We start from the raw sequence: 17,243 nt of genomic DNA, 5'->3' as shown, positions 1-17,243 counted from the left end.
CAGTGTTAACTAAGTCGCTGATTAATCGATCAGGTGATATCACACCATAATGATTAAACAACAATATTTAAATTGAAATGCATAAATCTTCAATCACCACTAAAGCTTCATTATATATCTTTGGAGTAAAATCTAGATTTGGACATCGGTTTGTTTGTTTAACTCTATGGAGTACATCTTCAAGTATACATTTTTTATAGTTCCCCCACAGCAATGATGATTGTGTTGGATATTATGCCGTCAAAATTATCTTAAACAGTTGACGAATACTGCATTATAAAATGCAACTCCCAATGATTGTGTGCTACCAATAATTACAATTCACGAAATGCATCGTGATATGTATTAAGCACTCGACAATTAACTATCCGCAAATATTCCTGTCTTTTCGGGAATGTTTAACGAAAACAAATGCAAAAACAACATTCACTTTGTTTTGGATGCACAGTTTTGTTTTGGATGGAGTTTTGCTCTCAATGTCTTGGCTTTAATTTTTAATTACGCCCGAGATTGATGAATGTTGTGTTCTTTGTTTGCGTGGCTTCCATGATTTTTTTTGATTTTATTCAACACTATAAAAATAATTAAGAAACGTCCTGCAAAATAGTGGATAGCTAACAGACCCTATTTCTGCCAGTAACATATCTTGCAAAAAGTAGGAACGTATCCCCCTAAAGGTCAAAAAACCTCCTAAAAATATTCTGAAGTCCTTCTGACGAATTCCGAAACCTCTACCATTCGAGACAATCATTTCTTAGAAACTTTAGAGGGAAACGAAGTAAGATTTAAAGTAATAGCTTGGCACATTTTTCGACTAACCAAGAAAGTAACAAAAGTATTATCGCAACCATAGCCACAGCTAAGAAAGACTTTCAAGCACGCAAAAAAATTCTACGGTATCTAGAGACTCACTTGCTTCTATTTAAAGTTACTTCTTTCTAGACGGTCTACGACGACGGTAGTGAAGTCATTCATCACTAAAATTTATTAACCTCCGGAAATTATCCTAGAATCTTTTTTAAAAATTCAGTAATCTCCCTCGCTAAAAGCCAGTCGTGTCCCTGGACCTTCAGAGAAAACTTAGGTAAGTTGAATACAAAGCCTAACACATTTCTACTTTTCCAAAAAAGCTCCAAAAGTATTACTGCAAGCATTGCGACAGGTTTGAAAGACTTGCAAGCAAGTACCGTGAGTTAACTCGCCTGCGACTTCTGCAATTCTTTAGAAACCAAAATCTCATTCACTCGTACCGCCAGCTTTGTCAATGTAGACGCGAAACGTAACTGATCTTCACTCGCACAGTGAATGCAGACGGAACGTAGCTTTCCTGATGCCGATAAACATAATAAATACTTTCAGTTGATCTTTAAACTGGGAGCTAAAAATATTTTTCTCAACAGTGAGAAGTCTGCATTCGTGACATTTGTAGCAATTCAGGAAACTTTATGACGCAGATACTTGATTTCCAAATAAAATTGTTGAGGACTTATGAAATCCCGACATTTTCCACGAAAGTAATCAGTGACGTTTCGGATTTTTTTACAGTGCATGTAAAATAGCGTGGAACATTGGTAAATAATTTTATTTCTGAGAATCGGGCCAAACACATTAGGTTTTTGACAATGTAAAAAAAATAATAAAAATCAGGATCGCTTTTGGTGGTTCAAGTGCTCTTCGTTGAAAATATCTTCGGTAAAATATACTTGTTGACCGTTTTCAAGACGTACTGCACAATGATGTACAGAAGGGTCTCTTTTGTATGTAGAAAAACTAAGTTATGCCACATAGCTTCGTTGCGGGGCCATCGTGAAGTCAGTCGGTTTCCCTCTTTCTACCGGGCCTGCTTCAAGCGAGCGAATTCCTGGGATGAGTCATCCAAGTGATCCCATGGTCCCCAACCCTACGGCCAGCGGCTATCGACAGAACGGCGTTTGCTGTCAGTTTTAGTTTATATTTCCGGTTATGTAGGGTATAAATTATCACATAAGATACAGTGTTCAGAATGCATTTCTATGTTTGTGTCTGATAAAACATTAGAATTGGAGAATTCAGATGTTTATCAACTTCTACTACTGACTGACAGAGGTAAACTTAAATTCCAACAAAAATTGTTAACAGATGTGACTGTATACACTTTTCAAATATTTAGGAAACTTATAAGTAAAGATCACGAGAAATCATTTTTAAACTTTAACGACCAAAGAAGTTTATTAGTGCAGCTTTCAATAGAAAAAATGGAAATTCTGGGGATGGATTTCTTAGTTAAATGTACCTGTGGAACATCTGTCTTAAATCATATTGAATATTGTTTATCAGGAATATCTAATATATTTCTCAATGATTATACAAAAACAAAAAATGATTGCCATTCTAATAGCAATAAAAGAAAGTTATGTACTTTGACCAACTACCAAGCATAATTAAAATGAAAGGCAAATTTTCGTTACAGGAAAGAAAGTTAACAATAAAAATTGACAGTTCTAAAGGTTAATATGTTTGAAAATGTAAGATTTAGGTCATTTTTAAAGATGAGTCTAATTGAATTTATTTCAACTAATTTTATGCGGAAAGATTTTAAAAAAGGTACCTGTGTGACACGATGTGTAAATAGTATACATTAAAGCACAAGTATGTTTAAATAGACCTTTTCAGTTTCAATAGTTTTAAAGTACTGTGTTGAATGTACGAAATCGATAGGGGGTGATTTTGAAATATATTCATAAAAATAAAGTCCTAATAGATATCAAATATTTTAAACTGATCAAAATGCGTTTTCTAATTTTTCTGAGTTTACTATGAAATATGAACATATACAATGGTTATATATTTATTAAATATATAATCATAATAAGCCAACAGGTTTACACAGCATAATTTTTCAAACAATGTACTGTGTATCGCAAATAATTTCATCCAAGTGTTTGCTATTAAAAACTTAAAAGTACTTAAAAGACAAAAATACGAATTTCATTCTTAACAACTTTCAAGTATCAAAGTGACTGTCTCAAGTGTCATATTAAGGATTTGAATTGGTTAATTAGAAACCTCATGTGATTACATTTCTAATTTCTCATGAATTTTTTTTTTCCATAAAATAGTTAAAGAGGCAGTTATATCTCAGATTTCATATGAAACTTGGCTGGAATTCACATAAACAACCATTATTGCAATTAATAAATGTGTTGGGGAATTATGTTCAAACTCCTATGAACTTACATTTTTACGATCATTGTTATTTTTTTTTAATATTCAAATTTTTGAAAACTTGAGAACACAAACCCTTAGTTTGTAGCTTATGGGTACATTAGTAACTTTTGTGCTTATTAGTTTTGTCACATCGTTAGTAACAGATTATCACTGAATTTGTTCAACTTTAAAGCTGTTTTATGCTACTTTTTATGTTTGTAAATAAAGTGTGTACTCTCGAAATGTGTTATGTATTATTTGAAAACAAAATTTCTCACTGAATTTTACTCTATTCTTGAACGTTCTGGTTGAAATTTTCAGATTATTTCGATCAAATAAGATTAACATAATCATAAGCAAAAAGACGAAATTTTGTAAAATCAGGATCTTACTTCTAAAATGTTAATAAATTTTAAAAGGTCTGAGAATTTTCGAAGTTGGTCATTTTAAACACCAAATTTAAACTGATCAACTACCAAAAGATTTATTTTCAGATTATTGTATCTCACAAATTTCAAAAATGTAATGAATAATCTGTTTTCTTTATTTAAGTTTTGACGGCAGTAATCTGAACTTACAGCATTTTTGTCGCACTCAATTAAAATTTAAAAGAATTGCAATTCAAAACATAAAAAGTACATATGTTAAATACTTAAATGTATGATAATCAAAAATACCATTGCACTATTTATATTGCTTTCTGATCTTTTTTTCAATGAAATATGTATGAGAACTATTGTTTGCTGTGTATATGTCAAAATCAACTGAAGATACTGAAGTTTTAAGACTTTCGTGCTCCATATCGAATTGTAAGTTTGAAGAGAAGGGATGAAGCGCTTAAAAGTATGGGATCACGTGGATTGCGCAATTAAATCTTGAAGCAGGCCCGGTAGAAAGAGGGAAACCGACTGATTTCACGATGACCCCGTTCGTTGCTGCTTATATAACCACTTATCGCTCATCGTTTTACTTCGTCAATATCTCGTACCTCAAATGCGACCTAATAAGGACTGATAACACCATTTTTGACAAAGTATTTAATGGATTTCTTGGAACTGCAACACTCGACATTTATGTGAGCCTTATACGTTTTTAAAAGCAGTGGTGATTATGGAACTACCCGCTGCTTCTCAATTTTAACTTGATTTGTAGAATTTGACATTTACATTGAAAAGTGTGGCCTCTATACTCCTACTTTCTACGGCGTTATTGTTGATAATCGTCAATATCCGTAACATAGTATCATTTGTAAATTTTAATTAACATAACAATAAAATGTTTTAAGGATGAATTAACTTACAGCGCCATCTATTAAGAATTTACAGAACCAAACAATCAATACACGCTATTAATGTAAAATAAACATTTTATTCGCAATAAAAAATTATAAAAACCATCCTATCTTTTAAGTTAGACCAAATTACAGATACGTATGAAATTTGATAAAAATCGGTTCAGTAGTTTCGGAGTTTACCCCGAACAAACATCGTGACACGAGATTTTTATATATATAAGATATTATTTTATTTATTTTTCATGAATATATATAATGTATACATATATATTATTTTATTTATTATTTATTTATTTATTTATTGTCGAAGTAAGGGTTGTGATACCACAAATTATCTCTTTGGGTGACACCCGTGCTAAGAAGGCCACTGAGGAAGTGCAATTTGTTTATTTTCTACTACAGCAGTATGATTAAGGCATGGTAATATGTTTTTCTTACAGTGTAGTTACATACACATTCTTGCTTAGACACTGGAGGAAAATGATCCACTTGGAGGGTCGTTTTCCTTATATGCTGTGACATACCATTGAGGCAGAATCCTGTATTTTTCATCAAAATTACGCATTTCTGTGCACTGAATGATTTTTTTGCCATTTGGCTGGATTTCAAATTTGTAGACAACACTATGAAAAAAAAGAAAAAAACAAATGCAGTTGGTTAAATCGTTGAAAAGTAACTGCAATACAAATATTTTCAAACAGGCCAATATATTGAGCACAAATGGCATTCAATGGCATCTAACACCAACTATCATCCTTAAAATTTAGGAAAGGATAAGATTGACATGTTTTATTGATCGCCTAAAATCATATTACGTAGTTTAATGGAACGTCAGTTGAACTTCAGTTCGAACAAATTTAAATTAATAATAAGTAGTGATGTGAACATAATTGGCAAAACACCGATATAAGGCAGCGTTTCTTAAATTGGGTTCCGGGGAACTCCAAGGTTCCATAGAACTCTCTCAGGGGTTCCATAAGACTTGCAGGTTTTCTTTTCACAACTTTCAAATTTGTTCTTTAAAATATCGATAAAACAAACGCTTTTTCAAAATTAAAAATAACTTTCGTATACTAATCTGATCGTTATTACCTATCAGTGTTAGTCACTATAGAAATAATTTTATTTGTTGCCTAAAATAATGCATATTTTAGATTATCAAAAATAGCCTGAAATTGTGCATTCAAGATTTCAACTTCACAATAATTAGACTTCACAATTTCGAAGATCAATCCAAAAACACCTCCTTCTCACCTAATGTCTCCAATGATAGCTTAAAATTGCGTTTTAAAAACTTTTATTTCGAAAAATGTCCGGAAGAAAATTCTTATCCCTTAATATCACCAAAGATATTTAAAAAGTGATTTTAATAACGAAAAAATTTTGCAAGTGCACACCAAAAATTACGATTTTGGTCGTCAATTTCATACATTCTGCTCTTGATACTAGCCACTCTCCCTGTATCTCTAACAGCATTTGAAAGGACAATTTCAACATTTAACGAGTAAGGACCAATTTAAGGAGCGGTACTGGCCAAGGGCATCTAAATGTTCTAACTCTGTCTGACATTAACACAGTAACATAATTTATAATAAATAAAAAAAATTTGAAAAATAAGACATTTTTATATTTAAGGTTTAAAAACTTTTTTTGTGTAAATTTCAGTAAATTTGCTTGGAAATAAAAAACAGTAGTATTTTTTTCTCAATTAAAAATTGTTTTAATTGTATTACTCATTCATAAATTTTGCAGTTATTTGTCCCTTTTAAAAGTTACAAATAGGAGTGTATTGGTATTTTACAATACCAAATAATAACTAGCAGTGATCAATAATTCGCATAATCGTTAATGAAATCTATTTAATTAGCTATTTAATGACAAATAGTTAACGTGATAGTCTGTTTGAGGTTTGAGCCTGGGCCCCCTCCGAAACAGAATCCTGGCTACGCCACTGCAAACTGGTGACGAAAAACCAGAGGTTTCACAAAAGAGTGACCATTAAAAAGGATTCCAATAAAAGAAATTAAGAAACGCTGATATAAAGAATTGAAACATCGATGGTATTGATATATCGACCAAAAAACATGTGTGCTTTAAAATATCTCTTTATTATAAATCTCTTTATAAATATATAACGTACATTTTTGAATTCATTATAGCATTACATACATGATAATCTTTAACAAATGTTTCTAAGTGGGTCAGTGAATTAATTCTTTTAACAGTGCCCCGATGCAGTAAATTATAGCTAATATTTCATAACTTTCAAAGTAAAGCCAATAATAATTATATACAGTGGATTCTCTCTACACTGTAAAAAAAAAATGTAAATTTTGAAGAAGTTATCCGTATTTTTTACAGAAAAAAACTGTTCGTAATAAAATACAGGATTTCTGTTTTTTTTTTAATCTGTAACCGGTTATACTTTGTTTTTCTTCGAATCTTCGCCCGCCTGTTTGGATTTTGGTTCTCGTGCTCGAGTTTTTGATCTTATATTTATTTTAAAGCGAGTAAGTCTTAAATCGTTTGCAACTTCCATTTCATTGCATCCTAATCAATATTTTATTATTATGTTTTTTTGTCATCTGTTACAGAGGCATATTCGGAAATTTACCTTTGTATACATGTATTTCGTAGTAGTATAGTAAATATTGAAATGGATTTATGAAAGTATAGTTTCATTTTTTAATCTTCATAAAATGATAAATCAGCTTGAATAAATAATAAAAATACGGAAGATTTCTGTAAAATAAACGGAAGAAAACTGGCGTCCTGGCTGACAGTTTTTTTCTGTAAACTTTACGGATTTTTTTTACAGTGTATTCTGAACACTCATGGGACCGAACAAAAGTGTTCAGATTATGGGAATGTTCATTATATAGAGAGACTGGATAATGCATGCATATGTATTCCATTGCGTTTGCCAAGTGAGATATACCAGTAATTGGGATTAGAGGTGCTAAATTTTGGATTGGCTGCTAGCTAGTGCAGTGACTGATTAAACTCAGTAGGATGTTAACTCTTGCATTTCTTTCTTTTTTAGTTTAAAACGTTTTGTGTTACAAACAACTATAACTTATTGCAATACAGTTATTGGTGCAATACCTACAAGAAAAGAATTATTTTATTTTATTTTATTTTATTTTATTTTTATTTTATTTTTATTTTTTTTGCATTGTGTATCCTCATGCAAGATACGCGTTAGCATTCAATTGTTTAAGTGAAAAGGTTTCTGGGTGATGCTCAACCGCATATTTGCTTGGAGGTAATAATACTTGAATGGTCTTGAATGATTGGATTCTTGAAATACGTAGTGCAGTGACAGACACTTCAGGCTCATATTGCTCAGCTGAATGATTTTATAAAATGCAGCAACATTCACAAAAATAATCTTTCTTCTTCCTCTCTTCATCTTCTTAATGTTTTCCAATTATTGTGACAAAATTGAGAAAGTATTTCAGGTTTAACAATCTAATTCATATGAAATCTCGAGTATCGATTGTGAACCTGTTCAATTAGAGAGAGGTGATATTTGAAGGGAGTTAAAAACAGCGTTCATAATACAGAGTACAGAGAGGTCAGCCCATGTTAAGTTTATGGGGTCTCGCCGGGACTAGCACTATGTGTTCAGAATATCGGGGTATTCACATTAGGGAGTGTTCAGATAGAGTACGCTGTATAGTGTATTTATTTACGGGGTTCTTATTTCTCAACTTCGTTATTTCTAATGTCTCATGCCTTCGTTTTTTTAAACAGCGAGTCTAAAACTAACACCGTTAAATAATTGGGTCAGCCTCACAATTTTGAATGATGCTTCAGAGGCTGTAAACAGCACGACTTTTTTTTAAAAAAATGTCCTATTATCTTCAAATTTAAATTAAAAATAAAGTAAGTTTCTTCGTATCATAACAAACTAATTCAAAGTTAGTTTTAAACTATCCGCATGCACATGTTTAACTTTATAGAGGGTACGGCTCACGTGACATCAGCAGTTGTGGTCTTCACTTTTTCGTTATTGTCCCAATGAAGCCATTTCACAAGGTTTATTAAAAACAGCGCTAATGCGTCAGCTTTGAAACCGCTTGCATCTCATTGAAAGAGAATGAAATCAAATATTAATTACAAATAACACCTTCTACTAAACAAAGAAGGCGCAAGTAATTGGTATGAGACAAGCAAAATTCGTTGTGAACTACTCGCCAAATATGCAACTTACATGCTGGAAATAACCTTTTGGATATAGTATTCGCAACTCCAATAAACTATAGGGTGCATTGCAGCCACTGTCTAATGGCGGATAAAAAAGGTAAAACAAACAAATGCCGTAACTTATAACTTGCTTTGACGCTTAGTGAATGACATCAATATTTCATCGTGTTTGTGGGAAGCTTTCTTTTCTAGTCTTCTGAAATTACATTATACCATAAACTGTAAGAAGCTTGCAATGTTCCCCTAGGAAAACACGTGGAATGGAATGTTTTACCTTTATCGGTAGTATTGTTAATCACTGCAAGGTAGCGTATTCGAGCTCTGGAGTTGCGAATAGAAGCTGTGTGTGTTGTGACACCACAGCGGCAGATACTGAAATAATCGAAGTGTGCTATTTTAAATTGTTTTTGCCAACGGGATGTTAAGCGCGGGCATTCCGACGAAGAATTTAGTTAAGAAATCTTTGTAAAGAGCAAACATAAGAACATAAAATATTAATGCAAAAAAGATAATGATAATTACACCAAAACTGGATTAAAATGAACATGTTTTGCAAATTTTTACTTTCTTCTCTAATATACAGAAGAATGTGTGGATTCGACTTCGCGATTACAATTGAAACGGTAGTGCGATCCCTCCAATGGGGATCACACCACCTAATCTTTTCGTGTGCAACTACCGTTGGCGCGGATAGCCAATAGCATTTAAGAATTTTAATACCCAGAATCCTATCAGATGGAGACACCTGGGCTCTCACCACGCGAGATTTTTAATTTAATTAAGAGTATCTAAGCTCAATAAGTCATTCAAGGTTTCTATAACTTGCCACATAAATTTTTTGCATTTTGAAAATCCATCGACTGAACACTGGACCGTGAGTTAAATGAAATGCAATAGGTACATTTTTGCCGAAAATAGAGGCTGTTATCAAATAATTCTAAAGCACTCAATTGTCACTCAATGCTGATTATAAGGTCTTACTTCGGATCATCCTGCGTAACGTTGTCCTTCAGCAATGTCAGAAAACTGTCAACATACTGTAGTTGCTTATCCACATTCCAAGAACCCTGGAATATTTATCGGAATGTAGAAGAATAAGTTATAATACTTGTATAACCACGGCTCGGATTATGTTTACTAATAAAACATTAAAATTAGCACTAAAAATAAGTAAAATATATGCACTTTTTTTAAAAATTATTATTAATAATACAATAGAATTTCAATTATCCGAACTCCAACCGGGTCGCTTTCTAAATTCAGAAAAATAAATGAATAAATAGAAACCGTACTGCAATTTACAAAATATTGATTTCGTCAATGCGCTTTTTGACCGAAAGGTTCAGCAAGCAATGACTTTCCTTTACAACACCAGAGTTGCCCACCCCCCTAAGAGCAAGGGCGCACCCCCCTAAATATCGTAAAGACCCCTTAAAAGCAAGAGCCCCCCTCCAAAAAGGGGAAAAATACTCGTCAAAACAGCCCCCCCCCCTTAAAGTTTCAATGGCGTAGTCTGAGCCATAAACCCTCCCCCCTAGTTGGGCACCCCTGACAACATGATATGTACAGTAGTGTGGAGTGAAAAAAACGAATTGAGAAATATGTATTGTGTGGCTCTGGTAAGTTGAGCTACAACCTTGACAATGTTTACCACTTTTTGAGGCGTTCAATGAAGAAGAGAAGTGTTATTGGCGCGGATTTAAGTTGGAATACTCTTGCAAAAAGCTACAACGAAAGTAACCCAACTCCAACTGGGCATAAATTGCCCTTTCCTATTACACCAAAAAGAGGTAAACATTGTCAAGGTCATAGCTCAACTTAACAGAGTCATACATTCTTAAAGCCTACATGTGGAAAAGTTGCCTCTTACCAAGCTTATTTATCGTATAAAATTTCAGCTAAATCACATAATGGGGCCGTGGTAGCCTGATCGGTAAGGCAATGGACTCGGGGCCGGAGGGTCTCGGGTTCGATCCCCGCTGGTCGAAGACCAACCGTCGTCATTAAAGGGGACTGGGCGACGCTAAATATGCTCGTGGTCTCAATGTCCTCCAAGTGAAACGATACCTCTGGGGGTGCTAGCACCAGGTAGCTATTAGCTCTTGGACTAGTTCTAAATTCTCAACTGTTCAATCCGATGATGGTGCTGCCATCTATCGGTATATAAAATAATGGAGGCAAGGCACTTAGTATGCAGTCTTCGACATAAATACAGTTGTGACTCTGAATAGAATAGAATAAATCACATAATATCTTTAGCTGCCGATTTGAGTTTGAATTTTAAGTAATTAGTCGGATTTCCCCACAAACTGTCGAAAACAGAATGATAAAATATAATTACCTCTCATTTGAAACTTTTAATGTTTGAAATGAAACTCTTCAAATTCATCAGGTTTCTCTCATGTTCATCACAGGTGAAACCTTTGCCAATGATACATCTTCTTTCTAAAAGTTTACTACAGCCATATTTTCACAGGGTCTCCAGTTTTTTCTCAGTTCCAATATCCTTTTGCTTGCGGTTATTTCTATTCAAATGTTGGAGTAGGTGGCGTAATTGTAACTTATTTGTATGAAACTCATAAAGCATTACAAAGAATGTCCGATAGAAATCTCAATTTTCCTTATTACTCCACTTTTAAAGCCTGTATTGATCACTGTTTGCACTTCACCTACATCGTGTTAATAAGAAATATCCATATTTTTCTTTCAAAAAGTCAATATGCTTATTTTAATGTTATGAACCGGACATAGGATTGACAAGGATATCATACTTTGGTTTCATTTAAGAGAGTAAAACAACTTGGTTCTCTATTGTCTTTCTAGTTATATTTTTTCATTCCTTAATTTGAATTAAAATATTGCTAATTCGACCGTCATAGGACAGAATATTCTTATGAAAAATGTTATTCCTCATTTTTCTTTTCAAGTCAATGGGTATTTTTCTTCTTTTCCTGTTGATTTTTCGACGATCGACTTCTTTGGAGCAATCATCTTTGCCACTTATTCAAATACAAACACAAATGTGACGACCAGTGCCAGCTGGGATGGTCCTAAGTCACTTTATTAGTCCCCGATGAAGATCAATGATCCTCTCAAAGCTATCTCCCCGCCTTACTCGGTTGCTTCCATTAAGCGGTTCCAAGTGCCCACGATCCAACTAACGCAGCGGTTCCCAACCTTTTTAGTTGTGCGGACCAGTATTTTCGTAGAAAACACTGTTGCGGCCCACTAACTACTATATATTACTTGCACAGCCTAAATGTACTTTCTGGTAGGAGTGGGGAGAGGGTATCATCTGCTCATAACTGTCTTGCCAGTTCAACAACAGAGAAGCACTTTTAACTTGAAGCTAATACTAGTTTCTTCGGCAATTTTTTCAACGAAGTTTCCTATTCATTAGGTTCATCTTCAATTATAAGGGAAAGTTTCTAAGAAGTACCAAAAACCTTAAAGTTCCTTATTGGCTATATGAGACAGGGAGAGCTTTTAAGTGACATTACATCTAACAAGTGAATTTTCCCAAAAAAAAGGAAATTAAGACCCAAAGATTTTTTTCAGTTTAGATTCTTGACCAGTGTCTACGGCCCAGTTACACGCTGTTTGCGGCCCACTTCTGGGCCGCGGCCCATGGGTTGGGAATTGCTGAACTAACGTGATATTTTTTCCTAAATTCCAGATCAACCTGAGATTTGGATAGCTTAAAACAATGAACCCTTGTCCTGCTTTCCATGCAGAAATTTAACCCGTTAACATCTTTCATAATGATAAATTTAAGCAAGTGAATCATTTCCCATCTGATTCCTCTTTGGTACAGGCTATTAAAACTTTTAAGTCTGGCAACATAATCTAAATATGAAAGTCCTCTTACTAGCCTAGAAGACCTTTTTTGAGCCCTTTACAATGAAACAAACCCAATATTTCGTCGGATAAGGAGATCAAAACTGAACAGCACACTAAAGATGAGATCTTACCAAATTCATATATCTTTTAAAGCAGCATTGATAAAAATTGACGCTGATCTATCGGAGTCACCATCTTATGCTACATTTGGAAGTTTAATTCTCCGTTACGATGTTGAAGAAAAACCTTGACTTATGTTTCTTATTTCCCTTCAAATTTTTTTTATGTAAAAATAGTGTCTTTATTTACATTTGAATTAATAATCTAATTGTTTGAAACAATTCTAACGAAATGTACTTCTTCAAAAGAAAGAGACAACCAACTGGAGCAAAGAACGCAGTTGATAGAAATGATCGCAAAGAAAGGGCACTGGCAGAGCATGTGCGATTTGCGCGCTTAATGCACGTTTGAAAGCAATTTCGCAATCGGCTTGGTCATTCAACTAATTATTTATTAAGTATTTATTTTATCAAGAGTTTCATTTAAAAGTTTCAAATTAGAGGCATTTTTATAGCTAATATTTTATTATTATTAAAAAAACGGTATAACTCCAAGAATCTTTTTAACAATACGTGATGCTACTTTAGTTTTCACCTTTTATCAATTGCGCTTGAATTTAATATTAATTTAAGATAATGCGTGTACTCAAGGTGTTAAATCCAACGAGAAGTAGCTTCAAAGAGTGAAATAACGCTTTCATACTCTAGTTTTACTTAGCAAGTCAGATGCTTCCATTTCTTCAACTTCCGTAACGATTCCATTCTTATCTTTCAAACCAAACACTATAGTTTTAATTCCAGCAAAATGTATATGAATCCAGTGGTCAAAAAACTTCTTCCTGTGGGAGAGATAACGACAAATATTTACAAATGAAATACCATCATAGTCTATTTATTTATACAAATGCCAGGCATTAACACCTAAGTTGCAGTCGAGTCCCTACTTACGCGAGGGATGCGTTCCAAGACACCTCGCGTAAGTCGGAATTTCGCGTTGTGGAACAAGGTGTGTTTAGTAATTTTTTATAAGCATACCCAATTGTTTCAGACGTTTGTAAAAACCCGTCATATTGTTTCAAACCCTTTATTAGTTATATACTGCAGTATCTTTTACAAAGAACCGACTTTTTCTGTATTTTAGAAAAAGCGTTATTATTTGACATAAAATTCTGTAATTTAGCACAAAATCAATGATTAATGGGGGAGAGAAATTTAAAATAAAGCAGTATGGTACTTACAGTATGTACACTACAGCATTATTATAGCACTTAACAATATCGCTATAGTAAATATATTTGTAATTTTAAAAATGAAGTAGGTTTATGCAAAGCGATCAGACTGTTATCAACGTTCAACGTATTTTATCAACGTTCACATGTAAAATGAAAAAATAAAGAAGTTAAGAATCGGAGTGGTTATTTGTATAAACTAATGCAAAACGTTGCTTAGACTAATACAGTGGGTGGACTTCCGCTTTCATTGATGCTAAATGGATGAAAGTCCATTCACAAAACCAATATTTAGTGTCAACGAAGCCCATTCTAACTCTCCGCCGCTCTTTTCCGAAAAATTTCATGTTGCAGGCGAGTAATTTGTGTCCTCATTAAAAAAATTCATTACTCATGAAAAACTCGCGTTATAGCCATTTCGCTTAAGTCGGATCGCGTTGTAGCGGGATCCGACTGTATTCCTCTTCTGGCTTCCAAATACTCGGTGTCCTCCCCCCCCCCCCCCCCCAAGTTTCACCGACACATTTCCTTCCCTCCTGTTTTTCAGTTTCAATTATACCCCCTTGACATAATATGTAAGGGAAAGAAAATTTTAAATGTCGGCGAAACTGAGAATAAATCAAATATGTTCGGACAATACAATTAAAATCTGTATGCGCAATGCACGTGTCCAAATGTAAGCTGTTCATTAAAAGTCCAGAATCGCGAGGCTGAAAGCCGGTGAGTCCTCGAGTCCAATTTTAAACAAATGGGCATTTAGAAAATCCTGTCCAGTTAGCACACGAAAAATGGGAACAGCTTCGTGAAAGGTCCTAAACAGTCGAACCATTATTCCAAAGACATTCCCAGGCCTTTCCCTTAGCTAATGTTGAAATATCCAGTTTCAATTTATCCTCAAATTTCATTTTGGGGAGAATTTTAGCTGAATGAAAGGTCAACAGATTATTTGGTCTCTGCTAAACAGCCTTTCTTTTCGAGGAAATCAGCTCTTTCATTACCGTTTGGGGATCGCCCTATCGCCCGTAGACTGAAATTCGGACCAAATATAAACTGAGATAATTTTTAAAAAATATTTATTTCGATGAGATTTGGAATGTGAAATGTGATTTCAGTTTTCAAAATTTTTGTTGCTCTCGCTTATAACTTGTCGGACTGCTGTATTTTCTGAGACTTCAGTATAGGTACCTAGACTTCAGTTGGTGAGATTTTTCTAATTTTCAAATGTTTCTGTGTCAAAAACTAGGCAGATATGAACGTTACCTACATTTACCATGTTGCACTTTATTAGTCACTCGAGACGACAAGTGATGATTAAACCTTAAAAAATTGAAAAGAAAAAAAAAAGCTAAATAATGGGCTAAAAATTTCTTTCTACATTTACCAGCATAGGACAACTTGTAGCCTCAGACAACAATGTTTTCTTTTTTTGATACACATTCATCTTCAAATTTTTAACTCTCAATCAATCTCGAATTTCCTTTTTCTCAGTGCAATACAATATATTCATTTCTAACCTTTTTATACTTTCCGCTTTATTCATCATTTTTTCTTTAACCGTTGCAGTTCATTTGCAATTTTACAACGTATCCTTTTAGTAATGTTTTGTGTAATAAAAATTTGAACAACATTTATATATTCTTTGCATTAGCTATTATTTTTTGAAATTTTTTTTATTTTTAATCTTGTTGTAAAAATCATCACAAACTAATCCGATATTAATTTTACAAGTCAATGTTATAAATCTGTACTTCAGAGCCAGACTAACGTAAGTAACATAATCGCTGCTTTGCAGGAGATAGGAAAACATTTGTCTGGCGCATGCAAAGGATAGGCCGCGCGCCTTTTAAAACCTAGTAAATAATTACAAAGTTTTTTTTTTTTTTGCAATTACGTGAATTAATCGATGTGGACTGGTATTCTACATACAATACAGTAATAAACAGAAAATGGCAATCTTTGGGCTTGCACCAGTCTGGCTCTGAGGTACAGAAATGACAAAGTTATTATTTTTTACACATTCCTTCACATTTAATTATTTTAACACTTTTTGGTCATCTGTAATCAATTTTATCTTTAACCGGAACATGAAGTAAACCGGCTGGGATCCCGGGATTTTGTCTAAAAACCGGCATTGTGTCCCGATCAATGCTGGACGTTTGGCAAGCCTACCTATCATCTACTATCTGCATTGATTTGGCATTATTTTCAAGTTGGTTGGCAACTTCCAAGTCGCTTAAATTCAACATTCAATATCCCGAGATTTTTAATAAGGGTTATTACTGTCTACCCCCCCCCCCCCCCCCCGCCCTATTTAAAAGGGTGTTGTGCTTTTTCCTGTTCTGATCGGTACTTTGGAATAAGTTTGAAGCTCCCTAATATTAAGGTGAGTCTTTTTTTTTTACATATTCTATTAATACTACTATATGTATATTATACAGTGCTGTAGCTGGGGAAAATATTTCGAGGAACGCACATTTTTTCTTTTATGTAGATGCCATGGTTGAAAGATGCTTGTTTTGGGATCAAAAAAGGTCAGTTTCGACAACTTATGCCAGTTTTTATTTAAAAAGCAGATGTTTACTTTAAAAAAAATATTTTTTTTTTTTTTTTTTGAAACCAGTTTACAGTAAATTGGCTGTAACTACGTTAATTCTTTTTAAATTAATGTCATCTTGTCTTTTTTCAAATCGTATTCTGAATCGCTTTAACGAACATTAGTTCTGTGTTTACTTTAACATTGGTTTTATCTTTATCTTCTTTACTAATAATAAAGCAGAAAGTCTCTCTGTCCGGAGGATGTCTGGATGTCTGTAGGATGTCTGTAGGATATCTGTAGGATGTCTGTGACGCGCATACGCCTAAACCGTTCGGCCGATTTTCATGAAATTTGGCACAAAGTTAGTTTGTAGCATGGGGGTGTGCACCTCGAAGCGATTTTTCGAAAATTCGATGTGGTTCTTTTTTTTATTCCAATTTTAAGAAAAAAAATATCATAAATTACGAAATTATCATAACGTGGAACCGTAACATGGGCCCAAGCCAATGGGTGAGATACGAAATTATCATAACGTGAAACTGTAATGTCGGTACAAGCCAATTGGCGAGAAAATTCACCATACATTATTTGTAAATATACAAGCGAACCAAAAGACCTTTAATTTTTCTATTACGGACGAAGCCGTGCGGGTGCCACTAGTTACTAATAATAAAGCTGAAAGTCTCTCTGTCCGGAGGATGTCTGGATGTCTGTAGGATGTCTGTGACGCGCATAGCGCCTAGACCGTTCGGCCGAGTTTCATGAAATTTGGCACAAAGTTAGTATGTAGCATGGGGGTGTGCACCTCGAAGCGATTTTTCGAAAATTCGATGTGGATCTTTTTCTATTCCAATTTTAAGAAAAAAAATATCATAAGATGGACGAGTAAA

At 33.9% G+C, this 17,243-nt stretch overlaps 1 protein-coding gene across 1 annotated transcript in view; it reads right to left on the bottom strand.

Annotated features, from left to right (window-relative positions):
• Positions 1 to 4,805: 4,805 nt before the first annotated feature.
• The window catches only part of LOC129228159 (decapping and exoribonuclease protein-like), a 29,777-nt gene continuing 17,339 nt past the window's right edge, over positions 4,806 to 17,243 (bottom strand). Inside the window, exons 4-6 of the mRNA XM_054862814.1 lie at positions 13,292 to 13,427; positions 9,671 to 9,756; positions 4,806 to 5,103 (exon numbers count right to left, since the gene is read on the bottom strand). Coding sequence (XP_054718789.1) covers positions 4,944 to 5,103; positions 9,671 to 9,756; positions 13,292 to 13,427 — 382 coding nt within the window. The 3' untranslated portion in view covers positions 4,806 to 4,943. The remainder of the gene's footprint in view (positions 5,104 to 9,670; positions 9,757 to 13,291; positions 13,428 to 17,243) is intronic.

This window comes from Uloborus diversus, chromosome 8, assembly GCF_026930045.1.
Source record: "Uloborus diversus isolate 005 chromosome 8, Udiv.v.3.1, whole genome shotgun sequence".
Classification (NCBI taxonomy): domain Eukaryota; kingdom Metazoa; phylum Arthropoda; class Arachnida; order Araneae; family Uloboridae; genus Uloborus; species Uloborus diversus.
This window is presented reverse-complemented; position numbering and strand designations above follow the sequence as displayed.